Genomic DNA, 19295 nt, shown 5'->3' with positions numbered 1-19295 from the left:
AATTAATGATGCATAAAACCGAAGATTTTAGTACTATTGTATTTATTTTAAAAAAATGTTCTTTTTTTATTTTTTTAAAGCCTTTTTTTGTTAGCTTACAATAAATATACTATATTAAATTAGCTTTAAAAACTAATCATTTATAAAAGCTACCCTGATCAATTTTTTCAAAAGTTAAACTAATAATTTGTTGATGATAAATGCACTCACCTTCATCGGATGGACCCTTCTCAACGGCTCCCTGATGTTTTTCGGGGTTTTGAACATACGGAACCCGAAAACAAACGAAATCGACACCTTTGTGTATCCTATTGTCAATAATTACGGCGGAAACTTAAATTGCCCTTGCAACGGTACAAACAAAGATGGTCCGTCACCGATCAGTGTAACTGAAGTAACAACAGGACCAACCATAGCTATAAAACCAACCAAGCCCGAAGATGGTGATAGTTATCAAACAACAGCAGAGCCGACAACAACAGCTCCAAATACCACGACTCTTTTGCAAACTACAGCAGCTCCAACTAACAAGTATGGCGAATGCGGGTTCCGTAACTCTAAAGGTCGTCCTAGGGCATCTACTGAAAGAGGTTTAGGCTCTTTTTTATTGCTTTTTAGTTTTAACTAGGTTTAAAACTGAATTTTGACTATAGTCTCTAAAATTTAGATAGTTTTTGTTTTTTATTATAATCTTTAGCGTTTTTATCACAATCAAGTTTTTAGTTGGTCTTTTTTTTAAAGTTTTTAAAAAAATATTTTCTAAACCAATATTCGGCAGGCATTTTTTGAGCGCAGGCCGCAGTTTGCTGACCCCTGGTCTAAAATTTTGAAATATTATTTAGACATTTACTGGTAAAACTTTAACGTAAAATTATTATTTTAATATTAAATAAAATTCATCTATGGAAAAAATCAATTTAGTAACTAATCTAATGATTTATTTTCTAATGTTTTTTTACTAATAAGGCATTATAATTAAAAGCTAAAACTTGTATTAAGTTTAAAATAAAAAACTTATGTATATGCCAAAATATTAGCTAAATACACTAAAATATTTTCATATTAAAAACTAATAATCTTTAAAATTACAACATATACTATAAGCAAACAAAAAGTAATGATACCAAAATTATGTTTTTGTTGTTTTATAATCAGCTAACATAAACTAAGTTTAATAACAGGAAAAAAAATCTATAGAATTCTTAGACATCCTAACTATAAAAAATATATTTATGACTTTTTATAAATACTAACTTAAATAGGTTTATACTTTTTTATTAAACTATAAAGCTAAACTTTTTTTTTTACCTTAATATTTATATAAAATTAATATACCAAAATAGATTTGTTTCCTTAAATTTTACCTGTTATTAGTAAATAAAAAAAACATCATTATATACAAGTTATATAACTTTTAAAAACATTTTTTTACTACTAATTACCAGTTTAGAGTAGTGCCATATACATAAGGACTTGGTAATTAAAACTTAAAAGTTAACCTATAAACTTGTTTATACATTAGTAAACTAAGTTTTTGAGTTGAAATAAAATTGTTTTGTCTTTCGAAAACTTATTAATACTTTTTATCAAAACGGTAAGTAACTAGCTATAATATAATTAAAAAATACCGAAATCAAGTTTGAAGACTATTTTGTGATAGTGTTAAGGTACTTGAAAACTAAATAGATATACAAATTCCAATAAAGATACATTTTTCAACAAGTCAAATAGTAAAGCTAACTCTGTTTTGAATACTTTACAGTTTACTATTTTATTTAAAGAGGTCTCAATTTTTTGTCACCGAAACCTGTGTGTAAATAAAATATTTAATTACCACATATCTATTTGAATACTTTATATCTAAAATGTGTATGATTTAATTTATTTTTTAATTCAATTACTGTTATTACTTTTAAACAATACTAATTGTATATCAGTTTGTATGTATTAAACGTCTTTTTCTTAAAATTTTCCTTATACTTCAAGACTTTAATATAAACATCTATTCGATCATTTTAGAAACATAATTAAAACTTCAGTGAACTTACGAGTTTCAAAAACCATGCAAAAATAACTAGGCTTTATTTAAAAAGGTTCTTTTTTTTCACAGCCAGACGTGAAGAAGATGCTTATGAAACAGGAGTTGCAGAAATGAGAATTTTGGGTGAGTAATTTTACACTTTTATAACAAAGTTACTTTGTAAGTATCTAAACTCTTTCAAATGTTAATCTTAAACAAAGAATATAAACCATTTACTTTTATAAGAGGATTTAGATCAAATACTATATTATTTAAAGTATATTTAAAATTAACAAACTTAAAAAATGCACAACTATAAAATATTCTAAACATAAACTAATATAGCTTTTTTTAACTGCTGGTTAAAAAAAAAAAAATTCGGCTATATAAGAATGTATTAGTAGAAATAAACATCAAAATATGTTTACAGGCGGAACACAAACATTAGATGGAGAGTGGCCATGGATGACCCTGTTATACGAAACAGAAAATGGAATTGTGGACGGATTTATTTGCGCGGCAACGTTGATAGACACTAGGTGGCTGGTCACAGCGGCTCATTGCATAAGAACGTCAGTTTTTACATTCGTGTTTTTTTTTTCATCTTAATGGCTAAAGTGTATTTTACTAGTACTATTTATATGTTATAAAACACTTTTACATAACTATTTTTTACATTTGTTTACAATCAAAGAGAATGTTTTAATAATTTTTTTAATAAATAAAATTTTGCAAAACATGTTGATGATTAAGTTAACTTACTTAGTTGTAGTGGTATTAATGATACTTATAAAAAGAAATAAATAAGGCTTAATACTTTTCAGTTTACATTCATAATAAAAATTCACTTTTATTTATCAAATTTGAAAAATTTGAAATTTTAATTAAGTCAATTTAAGTTTAAAAACAATTTCAGTTTACTATTTATATTTACTGAAAACGGTTATTTTTTTACACATAAAAAGATTTTTTTTAATGTTTTGTCAATCAACTATGTTTGTTAATGTCTAAAAACATCATTTAACTATGTACATCTACTCGCTTAATTAACATATTTTAACATTTAACTATTTATTTTTTTTTAACTTTAAAACGAAAATTTATTCAGGCAGAATTCTCAACTATACTCAGCAAACTTTGGACAGCACATAAAATCTAAATCATCTGGTTTTGAGTTTACAAGAGGAATTGAAGAAATTATTGTCCACCCCGATTACAACACTATAACGCTCAATTCTGACATTGCACTGCTTAAGGTTTTTTTCTCTAATAATTGCTAGTTTAAATTAATTACAATCATTTCTAAAATTAAAACAAATATATATATACTTTTTGGAAACACTGCTGTAATAGAAATATTTTCAAGTGTCAAGTTTCAAAATTTATATTAACTAAACTAAATTAAAGTTAATAGTTTAGAACAACCTCAATGACAAAATAATTAAGTTTTTGAAGTTAACGGTTATCTAATATTTTTGAGCCATAGTAACTTTAAAACATAAACTTTTTTTCAAACTTTGTTGTTGATACAGTTGAATTAAGAAAAAAATGTTAGTTATGTTATTTATAAGTCCATCTTTAAGTTTTGTCTTAAGTTAATGTATTTGTTTTTCTTTAATCAACGTCAACTTTTTGTTGAAGTGAGTTTTTCAAATCTTTGAGTAGGCAGATATCTTGTTAGATATATAGTTTTATCCCTTTGAAAGTTAGTTTTTTTGTATTTTTACTAGATAAATATCTTTTTTATCGATAAAAAAAGTGTTTAATATATTTTATCCATCAATGTTTTTAATACTAATAAAGACACATAGGATAGTTTAAACTTTAATGCATTGTGGTTAAATAATTTCGGTTATAAATGTTAAAAACTAATTTAACAAAATTACTAGAGTTTTAATTTTCAATGAAACTATTTTTCTTTATGCATACAGTAAAGGTACAAACAATAGTTTTAAATCGTACCAATTTTTTGTGAAACTATGAAACTAAGCGTTAAGAACTTTTTTCCAATAAAAAATAGTGTTTACTAATGCTTTTGATTCTTTAAATATTAACTAAACCTGAGTTTCACTTTGTAAAATATAAAAACAAAGCCCAAGATACATATTGTTTATTAACTGATAAAAAAACGCTCAAAAAGTTTGGTCAAAGGACCTGGTGTTTGTTTTGTTTTATATCAAAAGATTTGAAGCTAAAAACATTATAAGAAATAATCTTTCTTATCATTTAAAGCTAGATGAGGAAGTGGTTTACTCGGAGTTTATAAGACCTGCTTGCATAGCTGCTCCTGATACGCCATCTTGGGATACAAAGAGGTACAAATGCACTGTGCTTGGGTGGGGAGATACAGGTAACTTTTTAATGTTAAAATATCTGTTTGTTTACCTTTATTTGTGATATTGATAAAACTTCAACCTTTTTATTTTTAAAATTACTAATCAATTTTAAATAGATATATCTGACTCTAGTTTAGTAATAAAGATACAAAAGTAATCCGTGGTGTTTTTGTTTAGTATTTTAATTTACACCATGTTTATATGCATATGCTTTTAGTCGTTGGTTCTTTAATTTAAAGTATATTTGCTTGTTTTAAAGTTTAATATAAAAGTTTTCAAGGTGTTTAGATAATTCATTTCTTTAAAATTTTTATAGTCGTACCGTAAAAATATCATAACCTATTTTTTATGCGTAAATTATTTATTAGAAAACACTGGTTTAAATCATGTTTTATTATCAAACAAATTTATTAATGCACACTAAAAATATGTAATGTAATGCGAATGTAATAAAAAGTTACTCTAACACGTATAAAAATAGCTGTAAATATACTTTTTATTAAAATAACAATGATAGTATAATACCAATTAATACATATAAAACAAAAACTAGTCAATTAATTTGTTTAAAGTAAACCAAAAACAACTTCTTTAAATTTTATTCTATTTTAAGTTTTTGTTTAGAAAAGTTATAATGTCCAATGTCTACGCTCTTCTTTAGTTTTCATCCATTAAGTTCTTTATTAGCACTTTTTTAATCATTTATGTAAAAGTTTTTTAATAACTTTGATACATATTGAAAAAATGACTGTGTGGTTTTTATTTTTTTACGTTTAAAGTTCTACTTATAAACAAAAATCCAGATTAATAAAAAAGTTTTTCTATAATAAAAACTTTTTATTGTGTGTAATTAGTTGCTGCTTAGGTTAGAAACTTAATAAGTATAAATAGCTTATAAATTTTCTGATATTTCACAATATAAATGATATTTTTTTAAACACTTCTTATTATTTAAATTATGCTAAGTAACTAATTTTACTATTGAGGTGTGTTTTAAAATATAGGTCATTTATAAATGTCAAACACTATCAGGTTTATTTAAAATTTTAGGATCTGTTAGTATTAAATATGTTAGATTTGTGAAATCTTTTATAATACAAGTAAAAATTAGTTACAAATACACATTTGATGGTTAGCTAGCTGCTGTATTATTGTTTTATTATTTACGCTGTTGAACTGTTTTTATTGTTATATCAACATGAACTATTTATCAAACTCATTGAATTTTGTAATAGAATATTTATATTCTACGTTTTAGTTATTTTTCTAACAATATGTTATTTTTAATAGTTTTTTCTAAAGATAACTTTAAAAGTTATAAAATGATTTTTCTTATGTATAGTATTAAATTGCTTTGTGTTTACCATTATTTTTATATTATGCTATATTACATAAAATCTTTCATACTTCATCTGATCATAAAATGAGACGTTTGATCTGGTTATAATTTAAAATTAAGTTACTATTGTACTAAGCTGTTTATCCCAATTATTGTTTAAAAAAATAAACGCAGCCTTTTTTTTAACTGCAAAATTTCTAACCAAACCATATACTCTCGTCTCTAAAATTTATTCAATAAAACAAAATTTAACAACTACTTATTTTACTACTTAGATAATCGCCTGCTACACACTTGATATCTAAAGATGTTTTAGAGATTATTATCTGCAAAACAGTAAAAATTATAATTCAAGCTGTAACTCTAAATACAAATTTTATTTTTATTCATACTCCATACTGAACAGGGGACGGTCAACTTTCGGATATTTTGCTTCAGCTGAACGTCGAGGTGCTGATTCCGAGCCACTGCGTCGATCTGACCATGCTGGACGGGGGCAAGGACTACTCGCACGGGTACGTGGTGGAGGGGGACCCGAAGATATGTGCGGGTGGCATCCAAGGTCAGGACACGTGCAGCGTGAGTTATTGATTGTAACTAGTTCTACTTCGTTTGCCTTAACACTATGAAAAGTTATATTAAAGTAAATCAGTTTGTATATTACTTTAGTTTTCTGCTTAAATTTTAAAATACCTGTGGTTTTTTAGGAAATTTTTGTTGGTGAATTTAGTAAAACAATAATACGCATAGGCAGTAATTTTCTTAATTGTTGTATTTATACTTTTAAAAAGTTATAATTGTGTTAATGTTTTTTTTTTCGAATTTAAGCTTAAAGTACAAAACAAGTTAAGATTTATAAATTACTTTATAAATCTAACTAAAGCCTTTCTAATTTTAATAATTTAAGTTTTAAAAAGGTTTACATCAGGCTTTTATATCCGGTAATAAACTCTTCTGGAATTTCAAAATCATTATTTACAGTGTAACATCAAATACTACTTTATCATCAAAACTTTTAGAATTTTAAACAATAAAATTAAATCAAAATTTCTTAAAAACAAAAGGGTGATAGCGGAGGTCCATTAATCTGCGTGGACTTGACGACGAAAAGCTACTTCCTGCACGGAATAACATCTTACGGCACCAATCCTTGCGGTCAACCTGCCAAACCCGGTGTATACACTAAAGTTGGTTTTTGAAGTTGCTGAATGAGTTTCTATCAAAATATGAATAAATTTTTGTATAATTCGCATTTTGAATTAAGTGAGAATTGAAGTTTTGATACTTCAACACGCAAGTAATATTAAAAATAAAATTTTAATGTTTAAATGTAAAAAAAAAACGTTTGTTATATCATAAGGTTTTTAAAATTTTTATTCTACTACTTGTATACTTTAATATTTTTATTACGATTTTATAAGGAAATATAAGCATTTAAAAATTGTAGGTTTCAAGTTTTACAGACTGGATTCAAGAAATTATTTAGAAAATCTGCTGCCGAAAAACTGCAAATCTTTTTTTCTTCTATTTCCATCGATTATTGATTTATTGCTGCTAAATTTTAAACAAATGTTAAGTGTGTTTTAAGACGTATCTAATATATTTAAATATTTTTACATTGTTTATCTCTTAAGCGTCATTTCATTTAATTTTTTTCTTGTAGTTAACAATAATAAAAAAAATATGTTTTTAGTTTCTTTATAGTTTTAACGTTTTTAATGTTTTTTTGTTAGGTTCTTTTTATCTTATTTATCAAGAAAGCATGCAAATTCCAAAGTTTTGTTCACTATCTACCTAAAACTGCATCATTGTTCTGAATGTGTGTGATTTTTTTTTTAAACAAAACAGTTAAAACTCACACAAAGTTAAATCTATTAATAAATGCAAACAAATTCATTAAAAATTTAAGTTAACTAAGTGCAGTATTACGTAATTTAAAACTTTCAACTGAGTTACAATAAGTTTGATAATATTATGAACAGAGTATTTTTTCTACAACTTCCGCAATCAAAATTTACTTTAAAGTAAAAGTTAGTAAGCAATAAATATGCTGATTGTTGTTTTCTTTGCGTTATTTGTTTCAAATTTAGCTGTAAAATATCCATTTGGACACCTAAATCCTTTTGGGAGTCACAAAAAACCAAATATTTTAACAACTGAGTTAGACTGTAAGTACATAGATCTGTATTATGTTTAGTTTTAGTAGCAAAAACAACTTCAATTGTTTTTTTTTCAAATATTTTTTGTTTTGCTAAATAAAGTTAGGTATTAGTGACTATAAAAAAGTTTTGAACAGTTCTACGATACATTCCATATTTTCAAAATATTTTATGAACTAATTTTTATCTTATTTTAAAGTTCTAACTTATAATTCAATTTTTTTATTTATCTATAAAAAACAGTTCACAACGTTTAAGTATATTATATGCTTTTGGTTTTAAGAAAACAAATAAAGAGATCTCAACTACTGGAGGAGAAATAATGAACTTATTCTTTAAGTTTATATTTATACGTTTAAGTTTATCTTAAAAGAAGTTTTTCAAAATAAGAACTATGAAAAAATATCAGGTTATAAGTTATCTCTTTTACTCTGTATATCAGCATTATTAAGTTTATTACAATATTTTTCATAAAAATCTGAAAAAAAAAAGTTATTAAGGTTTAATACATGACAACTGCATGGTAAAACTACAACTTTTAGTTGGAAAACTTAGTTTAAAGATTTTTTTTTTTCATTATTAAATAATGTAATTAAATTGAACATAAAAACTGATGAATTTTTATTTTTGCTATAAACTTACTTTTGTTATGATAAACTATATTGGAAAAATTTTTAAACTTGTTTCTATTAACTAATATTTCTATTTTTAACTATTTTATTGTATGAAGCCAACTTTAGTTTACTTTTTTCTAGAAGATTTGTTTGTTTTCATAGAAAAAAAACCATTTAAAACTATTATAATTACAAACTTTAAATTTACATTCATCTATAACGAATGTACAAGTTTTACCAAACTACTCACATATTTTACCAACACTTAGTTTGAAAAGAGTCCCATTTATATTGAAAATTAATTTCTGTAAATAAACTAAAGTATTTTTTGACTTAAATATATAAAATACGAACTTTATTTTATTTTAGAATATATTAGTTAAACTTTTGCTACTTATTAGCTCTACAAGTTTTTTTTTTATGATTTTAAGATATATAAAAGGAATTAAGTTTTATAACATTAAATGTGAAACAAAATTTCTTTTTAACCTTGTTAATCGAAACCCGCTAGTCAACACATTTACAAAAAAAAAGAGTTTAATTATCTTTTAACTGTACATACATAATTAGAAAAATAGTTTGATCTTTAATCAATTTTATTTCAAAAAGTTTAAAAATAAGTTGAAGCTTTTGAATGAAAACTTTGTTTGTAAAATATCTAGTATGCTAAACTTACAATTTTCTTATAACAAATTTTTATCTAAAAATATTGCTTTTATAAATTACCGTAGGTATAATTATAAAGTATAGTAGCTTATTACGAGATCCTTATTACTAAGTATAACCTAAGCTATAAGGTTATGTAATGTTTAGTTTCTTTATTTATTATGAACAAATTTTTAAAATTGCACATGTACAACTCGAGTTCAGTATTTAGCGCCTAAAACGTAAGGTTTGCTTATAAACTATTAAGTTCGATTACAAAATCAGATGTGCCGCAGCCAGAACAGTTTTACAATGATCACGTGACGAGACGAGTGCCGGTGGTTTTGAGAGGAGCAGCGAAACGTTCGCGCGCCTACCGAGCATGGACACCTCAGTACATCAAGGAAAACTTTGGTGACATTGTTGTGAGAATGGAAGCTAGGTATATACTGCTACTACTTTTGTAAATTTAAGTCAAACTATGTTTTAACCTTGTACTAACTTTGCTCAAAAAAAAACTCTAAGTACATACTAAATTGTCTGAAAATTGATTATAAACACGATTGAAAAAAACAAAAGTTGAAACTTTGAATTAATTGTTTTAGTTTGTTCTTTTATAACTCCTCAAAACTGTATAATTTAGACACGTTGTTAGTTTTTTATATTCCAAATGAGTTACGAACAGGCACGAAGCGGACAATAAAATGCCGGTGACGGAAGCTGGTATCGGAAGGGGTTATATCGGCTCGTTTGTCGACAACTATGACGATTTGAACGCTTACATAATCTCACAAATTCCAATGAAAATGGAAAAAGATATCGTCATACCGCCTTGTCTCAGGTGCGGATACTTTTCAAACAGATTACAAGTAGGTCCACAAATCAATAAGTGTAAATAATCTTATACAAGTATTACTTATATGGAAAGTTAGTTTTCTTTGTTAAGTACATTTAATCATCATACTAAATGCTACAAAACTGTTGAGTTGTTCTAAAATATCTTTAAGATTTAATATCAATCATTTTAAGTTTTTATATTTTTTCATAAATTTTTTCAAAAGATGCTGATATTCCTTGGTAGTTTTTTATATTAGTTTACTAAACATGATAAGCTAAACACAGGAAATTAATTTGTTTATCACTGCAAAAGGAGGGAAAACGAAGCTACATAGAGATCCATACAGCAACATCCACTGTGTTTTAAATGGAACTAAAGACTGGATAATTGTCAACGATGAAAATGTACTTGTAAAGTTATAATGTAATGTTTAAAATGAATTGATAACATATTCATCAAAAACTTATTGTTTTTAGATAATAGTTTTTATCAAAAACGCCTTAGAAGGATATAAGAAATTATTTTTTTTACTGTATAATTTTTAATTATCATCTATAACAAAAAAATCCTTAATCGAATATTTGAAGAGATAAAAATTTAGAAAAATACAAAGATAAAGTCTAAATTTAGATACAAAACGACTTTCATATTTGTTTGCATGCATTAATCTAATTAGACTTGAATAATTAATAAATGTTATAGACTGAGCAAATAGTCTCATAGATAAAACAAAGTTCATTTTTATTTTTAATTACAGCAAGTTTTAAAATAACAATAAAAGTAAACTAATCATAGACTATATTATTTACCATGTTATATAAAAACTTTATTCAAAAAAAAAATTATTTAAATAGGTTTGTTTTTTTTTTATTCTAGTTCATCTAAATTTTTTGAAATGTACACTTATTTAAATAGGTTTGTTTTTTTTTTATTCTAGTTCATCTAAATTTTTTGAAATGTACACTTATAATTAGTGTAACTTATTGTTGAGTAGTAAGGTGATAATAGCTTGTTTTTATTTAAACTTAAATGTATATGTATAATTGATTCGTAGCACAAGCATTTAGAAACTATTATTGCTTCTTTTTTTTTAGTTTTAAATTTTAAACTTCATTTCAAAGCTAAAAGTAAACATTATTTTGTTATATTTGGCACATTCAGTTCAAAAGCCTTTATATTTAATTTATAAACTTTTTCACAGAGTAAGTATGTACACCAAAGTCCGGAGTCTGAGAACGAATTTGGAGGATCGTCATTGATTAATGTAGACAAAGTTAACCTAGTCAAGCATTATAAAATTTCGAAACTTAATTACTCTCAAGTAACCTTAAACGCTGGAGATTGTATCTATATGCCTTCAAGTAAGCTTATAAGAATATTTGATCTAATAAGTACTTTAGAACTATTTTTAAACAGATATGTCGATTGACAAATAATAGTTTAGTCTGACATAAAATAAATTGATGCTCATGAAAATGATCTGAGGAGCTGTTATATAAAATAATCTTTAGGTCATCGAGTTCTACACCAATTTTGTACCGAAAGTAGTAAAAAGAACTTTTTGATTGATAGCACAAAGCTTTTAATAAGAATCTTAAAAAAATTAATGCAGTTTTTAAAATTTTTCTTATCTAGAAAAATACAAATATTACTAAAGTATCTGAAGTTAAAGAAAAGTTTATAACAGCTGTATAACTTAGTTTTTCAAATGTATTGTAATTTAAACAGGTTATTGGCATCAGGTAAGAGTGAATGGAAAATTCAATGTCGCATACTCAATATGGTTTAGTGCGCACTATGAGTATTTTGACTGGAAGTATCAAAAGTTAGAACTTCCTAGCTGGAAATGTTGTCAACAAATGAGTTTTGATTACGTTTCTGTCAGTAAAGCAAACTTAATCTGGAGATACAACAGTAGTTTGTCAACTAACATTTTACACGGAAAAATGGATATTTATGTGTTAAGGTATTTTTATGTAATGACGTACTTTGACAACGTTAAACTATCTACCTTATTTCAAAAAACCTTGTAGTCTTTTAAATAGTATTTTTTATTGAACGACAAAAAGTTTGGTTCAAGGACCCGGTGTACAAAAAACGCTTTATATGTTTTACAAATATTTGATATAATGTGTTTTATAAATTTATCGAACATCTGACTTATTTTTGTTCTTACTACAAGTAAATTTTAATGGTGGTTTTTTTTTTAAGAAGGTATTCATTTGTGTAAGATAAACTTTTTTAGATTTTTTTCAACTAGTTAAAATTTTATTAATTAATTGTTACTTTAAAAAATTAAACTAGTTTTTAGTTTATAATTGAAAAAGTTAAAATTAAACAATTCTAAACTATAAAGTTAATATCACTTTACTTTTTTACTTCATTTTAAAACATATTTAAAGTAAAAATCAATAGTAACATAATAACTTATTTCTATAAGTATGCTTTGTTATAATAAAACCGACCTAGAATTTTTATGTTGTTATATTCAATCATATAGGTACATACTTTTAACCTATACAAATGAAAACAACATAATTAACATTGAAAAATTCTGTGATGAAATAGTTCGTTCCAAATTTGAAACCGTTGCAACCAATCTTAGAAAAAAAGTAAATATAAAATATTTTTCTTTAAAAATGTTAATTGTATGCAAGCGTTTATACTCAAAATAGTAACACTTAATTCAAACAATTTCGCCACTTAAAGCTATTTAATAAAAATGTATTAATTATTATGAGTATCTTTTACCTGAGAAAGTTTTATGATAACAAAGTACTCATACTTAGCTATCACTGTAATTTATTAAGTTTTTTTACACGTTTTTATCAATTTTACGACATTCTAACAACAAATTCTTTTAAAATAAATGCCAAAACTACTTTTTAAAATTATTTTTTGCAATTCCAAATGTCATAATGTTAATGCTAATCACATATCATACAACTAACTTTTAACTTAAACAATGTGCACTGTTTTTAGCTTTTAACATTTTCACTTATTTTATTACTTTTACACTAGTTTTTTTTAACAGTTTACATCTGTACTATTTGGAATTGTCGGAAAAATTAAAAATATAACAAGTGATGACGTGTACAATATTTCGGAACTAAATTTGAAAACATTACACCTAACGTTAGAAAAGAACGACCCTAGCAACACAGCAAACTTTGAATATTCGTATATAGATAGAAACGACATAGAGTTTGTTTATGTTGAAAAGTAAAATTTTGACTTAAATATATATTGTTTAATGAACGATAAAAAAGCGCACGAAAAGTTTGGCCAAAGGACCTGGTGTACGAAAAAACCTTTCGATTATCGAGTCGTACACCACCTACTCTACAAACCTCTTTTACAATTTCTAATAAAAAATAATTATCTAAGCTTTTAAACCTTAAGAAATAAAAGAATAAATAAATGAAAGAATAGAAAAAAATAAACGAAAATTAACTAAGTTATGTGTACTTAAGATTTTTTTTATAATATACTCAAAAACTTGTCTAATATGTCCTGGACAAGACATTAAAAAGTATCCGTGGTGTGCGACTCGATAACCGTAAGGTTCTTCGTGCACCAGGTCCTAAGACCAAATATTTTGAGCGTTTTTTTTTATCGTTTGATAATAAGATATTAATGAAAATACAGTCTAAGCCTTAAACATAAAAAAACTGAAGTAGGTAACATTTTTAGACTCAAAAAGTAACTCTAACTTGATTTATAAAACGAGATAAATAATACTAATAGCAGACATGAAAACACTTGAAAAATAGGTAACAACTTTTTGAAAGAAGATAGAATTATAACAAGCTGATATACTTTTACGTTTAACTTTATTCGTATTTTTTGCTAAAATTTCAACTTTTCTTTTTGTAATAATTGATTGAGATACTTAAATAAGTTTATATTTGAACAAATAGAAACATATTATAACTTTTATTACTTTATAAACTTGTGAATTTAACCATAAACTCAAGTTAAGGTTTATAAATAATAACATAAAAATAAGTACTGTAAAATGTATACCCTATCTATGCACTTAATAAGAAAAAAAAACAATAACATTGAAACATAATAATGACAAAAAAAATCTTCCTTTAATATATTTTTTGAATACTTTTCTAAGCCCAAAAATGTAACTATAAAAATGCAGATGGTATTAGCAAACATTAAAAAAAGACTTTTTTAGGTTTCCTCAGAAAATTAGATTAGTTTATTTAGTAAACTTGAAGCAATAACCTCAGCTTACCATTTATTTATATGCTTAACTCTCTTTTGAAAAGTACATATATCACTTAATTTTTATATAGGCAAACTAGAGAAATATATATATATAAAGAACTTTGTAAATGTTCTAAAGTTAGTTCAAAATAGTAATCTAAATAAACAATCTAAAAAATAGCCAGACCGAAAATGCTGAAATTTAGACTGAACTACTGTTATTGTAACCAAACATTGTTTATTGAACGATAAAAAAAGCGCTCAAAAAGTTTGGTCTAAGGACCTGGTATACAAAGGAACCTTTCGGTTATCGAGTCGTACATCTCTTAAAACAAATCAACTTTTGAATTAAAGTACTGGGTATTAGATGACTAATACTATCAACTCTCTACACAAAAGTAAATAAACAAGTAGCAATGATCACTAATGACTTTGATAATCACTATTTAATAAACAATTTTAAGTCATTCTGGAACTTCCCAAAATGACTTAGATTTTTAAAACATAATGATAGCTCAGTCCATAATTTACTACCTTTGTAAGCTAGCATTTTGTGACCCTTCTTGTTGTTGAACCTAGGTAGGAACTAATTTGTTTCTGAAGACCTTGTATGATAATTATTAATATTTTATTAACTTTTAAAGTAATCATTAGAGCTAGCTGGTAACAAACTATTGTTAAATTTAAACATAATTATACCTACTTCGTATTTCTAAATTTCAAAGTATAGAGACATATAGTGTGAACTATTGAAACTAAATTTAAAGCTATAGGCGTGCTTTTAAGTATAAAATATACAATTAATAACACTTAAGTTTTTGTAAGGATTAAAAATGTTATTTGATATTTTGTAAATTTTAAGTTAAAACGAAAGCAATTTATTGTAGATTTTTTTTTTAATGGTATTCAATATATAAAATTTAAGTATGTTATTACAACATTCTAGAGACTTAATAAAGAAAAAGTTGAAAAATATAAGCAATATACCGAAAAGAATCTTTGTTAATCTTTATGCAAAGAAATTAGGAGGTACTAAAACTGTCGCAAAAAAGGTAAATACTTTTAAATTCAAAGTAAAAACTTCTAAGTTCAATTCTTGAATTTATGATTTAATATTCTAGTTAAAGAGTTTTTATTTAACTTAAGCTATGTTTTTAAAGACATAACCTAAACTTATTAATTCGTTTTATATATTTTTAATATCAGAAAATTACATTAGTACTTAAAGAAATTTAATTATAAATGTCTATCAGTTATGACTTAAGTAAAATAACTTTTGATGTTATCATCTTTTATTGTTTCTTAAAATATGTCTAGTTCCTAAGGTTTGATTATAGATAAAAAAAATTTTCCAAATTTTCAACTTTTTAATTTTTTTCTATCCGTACTAAATGATTATTTATAATTTTTTTATATTTTTTTTCTACCTACAACAAGTTTTTACCTAGAAAACCTTATTTATAGTTTGTTATAAAACAAAAGCTTAATATTTTAGTATTAAGATTGTTTTTTTTTTCGTTTAGTAGTATAAAACCATTATTAGTAAACTTAGAATTTAGGCTGATAAAAAATTTTACAACTAAAGTAAAAATACAAATTTAGTAAAATTTATCATTTTCTGAACTTAATTTAAAAAAATTTAAATGTAGACTACATTGTATTCTTTTATCTAACATAAGTAAAACTATTACAATGTACAAAAGATCTTCGATCTACTTTCAACCGATGGATACATCACCTCAGAAAGCTTCACAGAACACTGGTTGAAAGTGAGAAAAATGTTTAACAATCCTCTATTGGATCACGATCCAACAATTGAGCATCAGTGGTACAATCGATTAAGATCTCTCGGAACAAATCTTTATTAAATTATGTTTATTTGTAGCATTTATGATTCATTAAAAATATTTAAGAACAAAAAAAGAACTATATTTTTTACAAAAAAAAAGTTTTTTTTATAGTCTATAGCACTAAGCCTTTTTTTAATATTTAATATACTGATATAAATAGATAACTCTTAATCAATAGCTTTTTTTTTATTTACCTATTTAAAACTGTAATTAAATTAGTATTATTTCTGAGCATGAACTAAAACGTTTCATTTAACATTTGTCTTAAAAAAATTTGGCTTTAAAATTCAAACTTATTATCAAAAACAGCATCAAAAGATCCAGATCGTGAGTTAAAAACCATTTAATTAAATTTGTTGAATAAACTAGATAAATAACAAATATTTAAAAACAAAGAAAAACATCTAATTAGAATTTTTTTTTCAAGACATATTGCTTAAACTTTACATACTATAACATTCTAAACACAAAAATTTTAGCCGTATTTCAACTTTTATATACGTAAACATTTTTAGCAAGTATTAGTCGTATTATAAGAACGAACTTTTTTTATGTAAAATTGCTTATAACAAAAATTGAAGTTTATTTGATAACTTGTTTTAAACTCAAAAGTATGTTAAACTTAAACTCTTTCTCTCAAAAGTAAAAATGTATAAATATATTTGAAATTTACTTAAACTTTTGTAACATTTATCACATTGAAACAAAGTATATTTTACATTTTAAAAACGCTCAACTAGACTTTTAATAAATCTGTTTTATAATTTTTTTTAGTAGCGTTAAGGTTGATTAGAATAAAAGCCTTGGATTTTATAAAATTTTAACGCATCTTTCTTTTATTAAAACTTACGTTAAAAGGTTTCCGTGGTCTGCGACTCGATAACCAAAAAGTTTTTTCGTTCACCATGTCTTATAACCAAGTATTTTGACCGTTTATTTTGCCGTTTAACAAACTATATATAAAATTAACATAAAACTTTAGTTTTCTTAAATTTTAGACTTAAAAGCAGTTTTAAGCATTCGGTATTACAATAAAGGCATATTAGGTGTAAGTAATTTTAATTTAACAAAAGTTAGTAGTTTTTACAATACTATAAAACTAGCTATTTTTTAAGTGTATTAATGTATAAGTTTACCTTGATAATTGTGTTTTTGAAATTAAAAATAAGCCAATTTGAAAAACGTTCTACTTAAAAAGTACCAAACTGTAGAATTTTTTAATTTTTTTTTAGTTGTTATTTTTAAAAGATATTTCATAACAAAAGCAGTTCTAAATAAATATAAATTAAAAAATAAGTTTACCAATTTATTAATTGTACCAAAAAATGTTCTAAAGTGTTTTTCTAGTTTACTGAGTGAAAATTTTTTGGACAAAAAACAAGAAAACTTAATCTTATTTAACAACAATACCCGAAATAAAGTTATTGATTTTCCACTAGCACATTATAACAATTTATAAAAAGTATACTGCTTTAGTTTTTTTAAACAGTGTTAGTACATGTATTTATCTTTTTGAAAATGTACCAGTTAAAAATTTTTGATAGAAAAAGTATTTTTAAACATATAGCAAAATTTAGCTCATAAATGTTTAAACAAATTTAAAAGATTTGAAACATTTTTGGTGTAGTTAAACTAAGAGCAGTTTGTAACCAAATCTACATAGAAAAAACACTATACTGCTATTTTATCAAGTTAGTTTAATTCTTTTGTAACTTTTCATAGCTTTTTTAGTGTTTTTATAATAGTTGTGAATACTGACTAATTTTAATTACAACAAGACATTGTTATAATACAATTAATAATAACAAATTATTAAAAAAATGTATATTGTGTTTAAAACTGTTCATTTCTAATCTGCATTTATAATTTATTTTTTAATTTTTCCCATTCGATCATTTTTTAGATGTATTTCATTTAAAACCATTCCTAATAATTTAAGCAGTTCAGATAATTCCTTTTTAAATCAAAATAAAAAGAGTTTAAAATACTAAACTTAAGTTGCCAAAAATTAGTAAAGAATACAAATTTGAGCCTAAGGCCAAGAACTAACTAACTTACCTACATAAATACTTTAAACCAGGGTTTCCCAAAGTGGGCGATATCGCCCTTCTTGTGGCTATTTTAGTAAGTCGGGGGCGATAATTTGTAAGGGGGCGAAAGGGTGGGCGATAACTAGTAAGGGGGCGAAAAGGAGGCGATTTAAAAAATTTGGGCTGTCATAAAATTTTTACTTTATATCTTGATATTTTACTAATTTTAGCTTGCTATTTAAATATTTGACCCTGAGGTAAAACCTAAACAAAAAAGTTTATTTTGTTTATGTAAAATATAGAAAAAAAAAAAGAAGTGCTTATGGCTCCTACTTTTAAATAAATTTCATATTTTCATTCATATGTTTTCTTATATAACAGTTACATAGATCATCGACGATCGAAATCCCTCTCACCATTTTAAAACCTGACATATATGTTATTTGGGATCATAAATGGTTTGTAAAAATCTATGTTATCTATTATTAACTACCACATCATTATATATTCAAATTGTTTTTGATAAGTCACTAAGTTAGACTAAAAAATAAAACTAAACAGGGTTGCCAATTTACCTAGAAACCTAAAAAAACCTGGAATTTGACAATTTAGGCAACAAAAAATCTGGAATTTTTAACAACTTTAACACATTAATTAGTAAAATTTCGATTTGACACAAAAATACAATTATTTAGATAAAAACATAGATCCCTTCGAGGCAGATCTTTTTGAAGTAAACGACTTACAGAAAATCTTCTTAGACTTATAAACAGACCTTGAACTTAAAGTAAATTTTTCCAAAGAATGATATAAAAGCTTTTGGACTTAACAAAAACTAAGGCAAAAGTATCAAATTATTTGAGAGGAATTTAGATTATTGTTTATAGCTTTTCCGTCTAGCTATGTTGTTGAGAAAGCTTTCAGTTCAGTTATCAACATCTTGAGCAAAAGATCTAATATAGATATTTGTAAAGGAGGTGACTTGAGGCTTTATTTTACTAATTGAGAGTCAGATTAGAAAAACATGCAAGCATTTATGAACCTCATCCTTCACATTATATTAGACTTCAGTAGCAGACACTGTTTTATGAAAGTTTTTCTATTTTTTCTGATCTTTTAAAATATTTTTTACTAAACCTGGTTTGTATCGTGTTTGAGTAATTTTTTCATAATAACACTTATCAAGTTATTTATTCTACAACAAGTTTGCACAATGCCTAATAAACATTAATTACGGTAGACT

At 24.8% G+C, this 19295-nt stretch overlaps 2 protein-coding genes across 2 annotated transcripts; both read left to right on the top strand.

Annotated features, from left to right (window-relative positions):
• Positions 1 to 178: 178 nt before the first annotated feature.
• On the top strand, positions 179 to 7326 carry LOC145831801 (serine protease 30-like). The gene is made up of 8 exons (XM_082939143.1): positions 179 to 590; positions 2111 to 2164; positions 2451 to 2592; positions 3129 to 3276; positions 4253 to 4370; positions 6102 to 6274; positions 6760 to 6882; positions 7143 to 7326. Exons 1-8 carry the CDS (start codon positions 194 to 196, stop codon positions 7179 to 7181), a joined length of 1194 nt encoding a protein of 397 aa, XP_082795269.1. The 5' UTR covers positions 179 to 193; the 3' UTR covers positions 7182 to 7326.
• A 416-nt stretch (positions 7327 to 7742) lies between these two features.
• On the top strand, positions 7743 to 16095 carry LOC145832361 (uncharacterized). The gene is made up of 10 exons (XM_082939679.1): positions 7743 to 7863; positions 9399 to 9555; positions 9799 to 9982; positions 10236 to 10355; positions 11153 to 11312; positions 11680 to 11917; positions 12452 to 12563; positions 12986 to 13155; positions 15119 to 15224; positions 15876 to 16095. Exons 1-10 carry the CDS (start codon positions 7743 to 7745, stop codon positions 16038 to 16040), a joined length of 1533 nt encoding a protein of 510 aa, XP_082795805.1. The 3' UTR covers positions 16041 to 16095.
• Positions 16096 to 19295: the final 3200 nt, after the last annotated feature.

This window comes from Thalia democratica, chromosome 3 (assembly GCF_965202585.1).
Source record: "Thalia democratica chromosome 3, ktThaDemo2.hap1.1, whole genome shotgun sequence".
NCBI lineage: Eukaryota > Metazoa > Chordata > Thaliacea > Salpida > Salpidae > Thalia > Thalia democratica.
This window is presented reverse-complemented; position numbering and strand designations above follow the sequence as displayed.

What these genes read in the sequence shown, in the direction of transcription:
- LOC145832361 (XM_082939679.1), top strand. Translation starts at nt 7,743, where the DNA reads ATGCTGATTGTTGTTTTCTTTGCGTTATTTGTTTCAAATTTAGCTGTA. An exon ending in TTTAACAACTGAGTTAGACT is followed by an intron (nt 7,864 to 9,398) that starts GTAAGTACATAG and finishes TTACAAAATCAG; the next exon opens with ATGTGCCGCAGCCAGAACAG. An exon ending in TAATTGTCAACGATGAAAAT is followed by an intron (nt 10,356 to 11,152) that starts GTACTTGTAAAG and finishes ACTTTTTCACAG; the next exon opens with AGTAAGTATGTACACCAAAG.
- LOC145831801 (XM_082939143.1), top strand. Translation starts at nt 194, where the DNA reads ATGATAAATGCACTCACCTTCATCGGATGGACCCTTCTCAACGGCTCC. An exon ending in GCGGCTCATTGCATAAGAAC is followed by an intron (nt 2,593 to 3,128) that starts GTCAGTTTTTAC and finishes AAATTTATTCAG; the next exon opens with GCAGAATTCTCAACTATACT. An exon ending in AACCCGGTGTATACACTAAA is followed by an intron (nt 6,883 to 7,142) that starts GTTGGTTTTTGA and finishes TAAAAATTGTAG; the next exon opens with GTTTCAAGTTTTACAGACTG.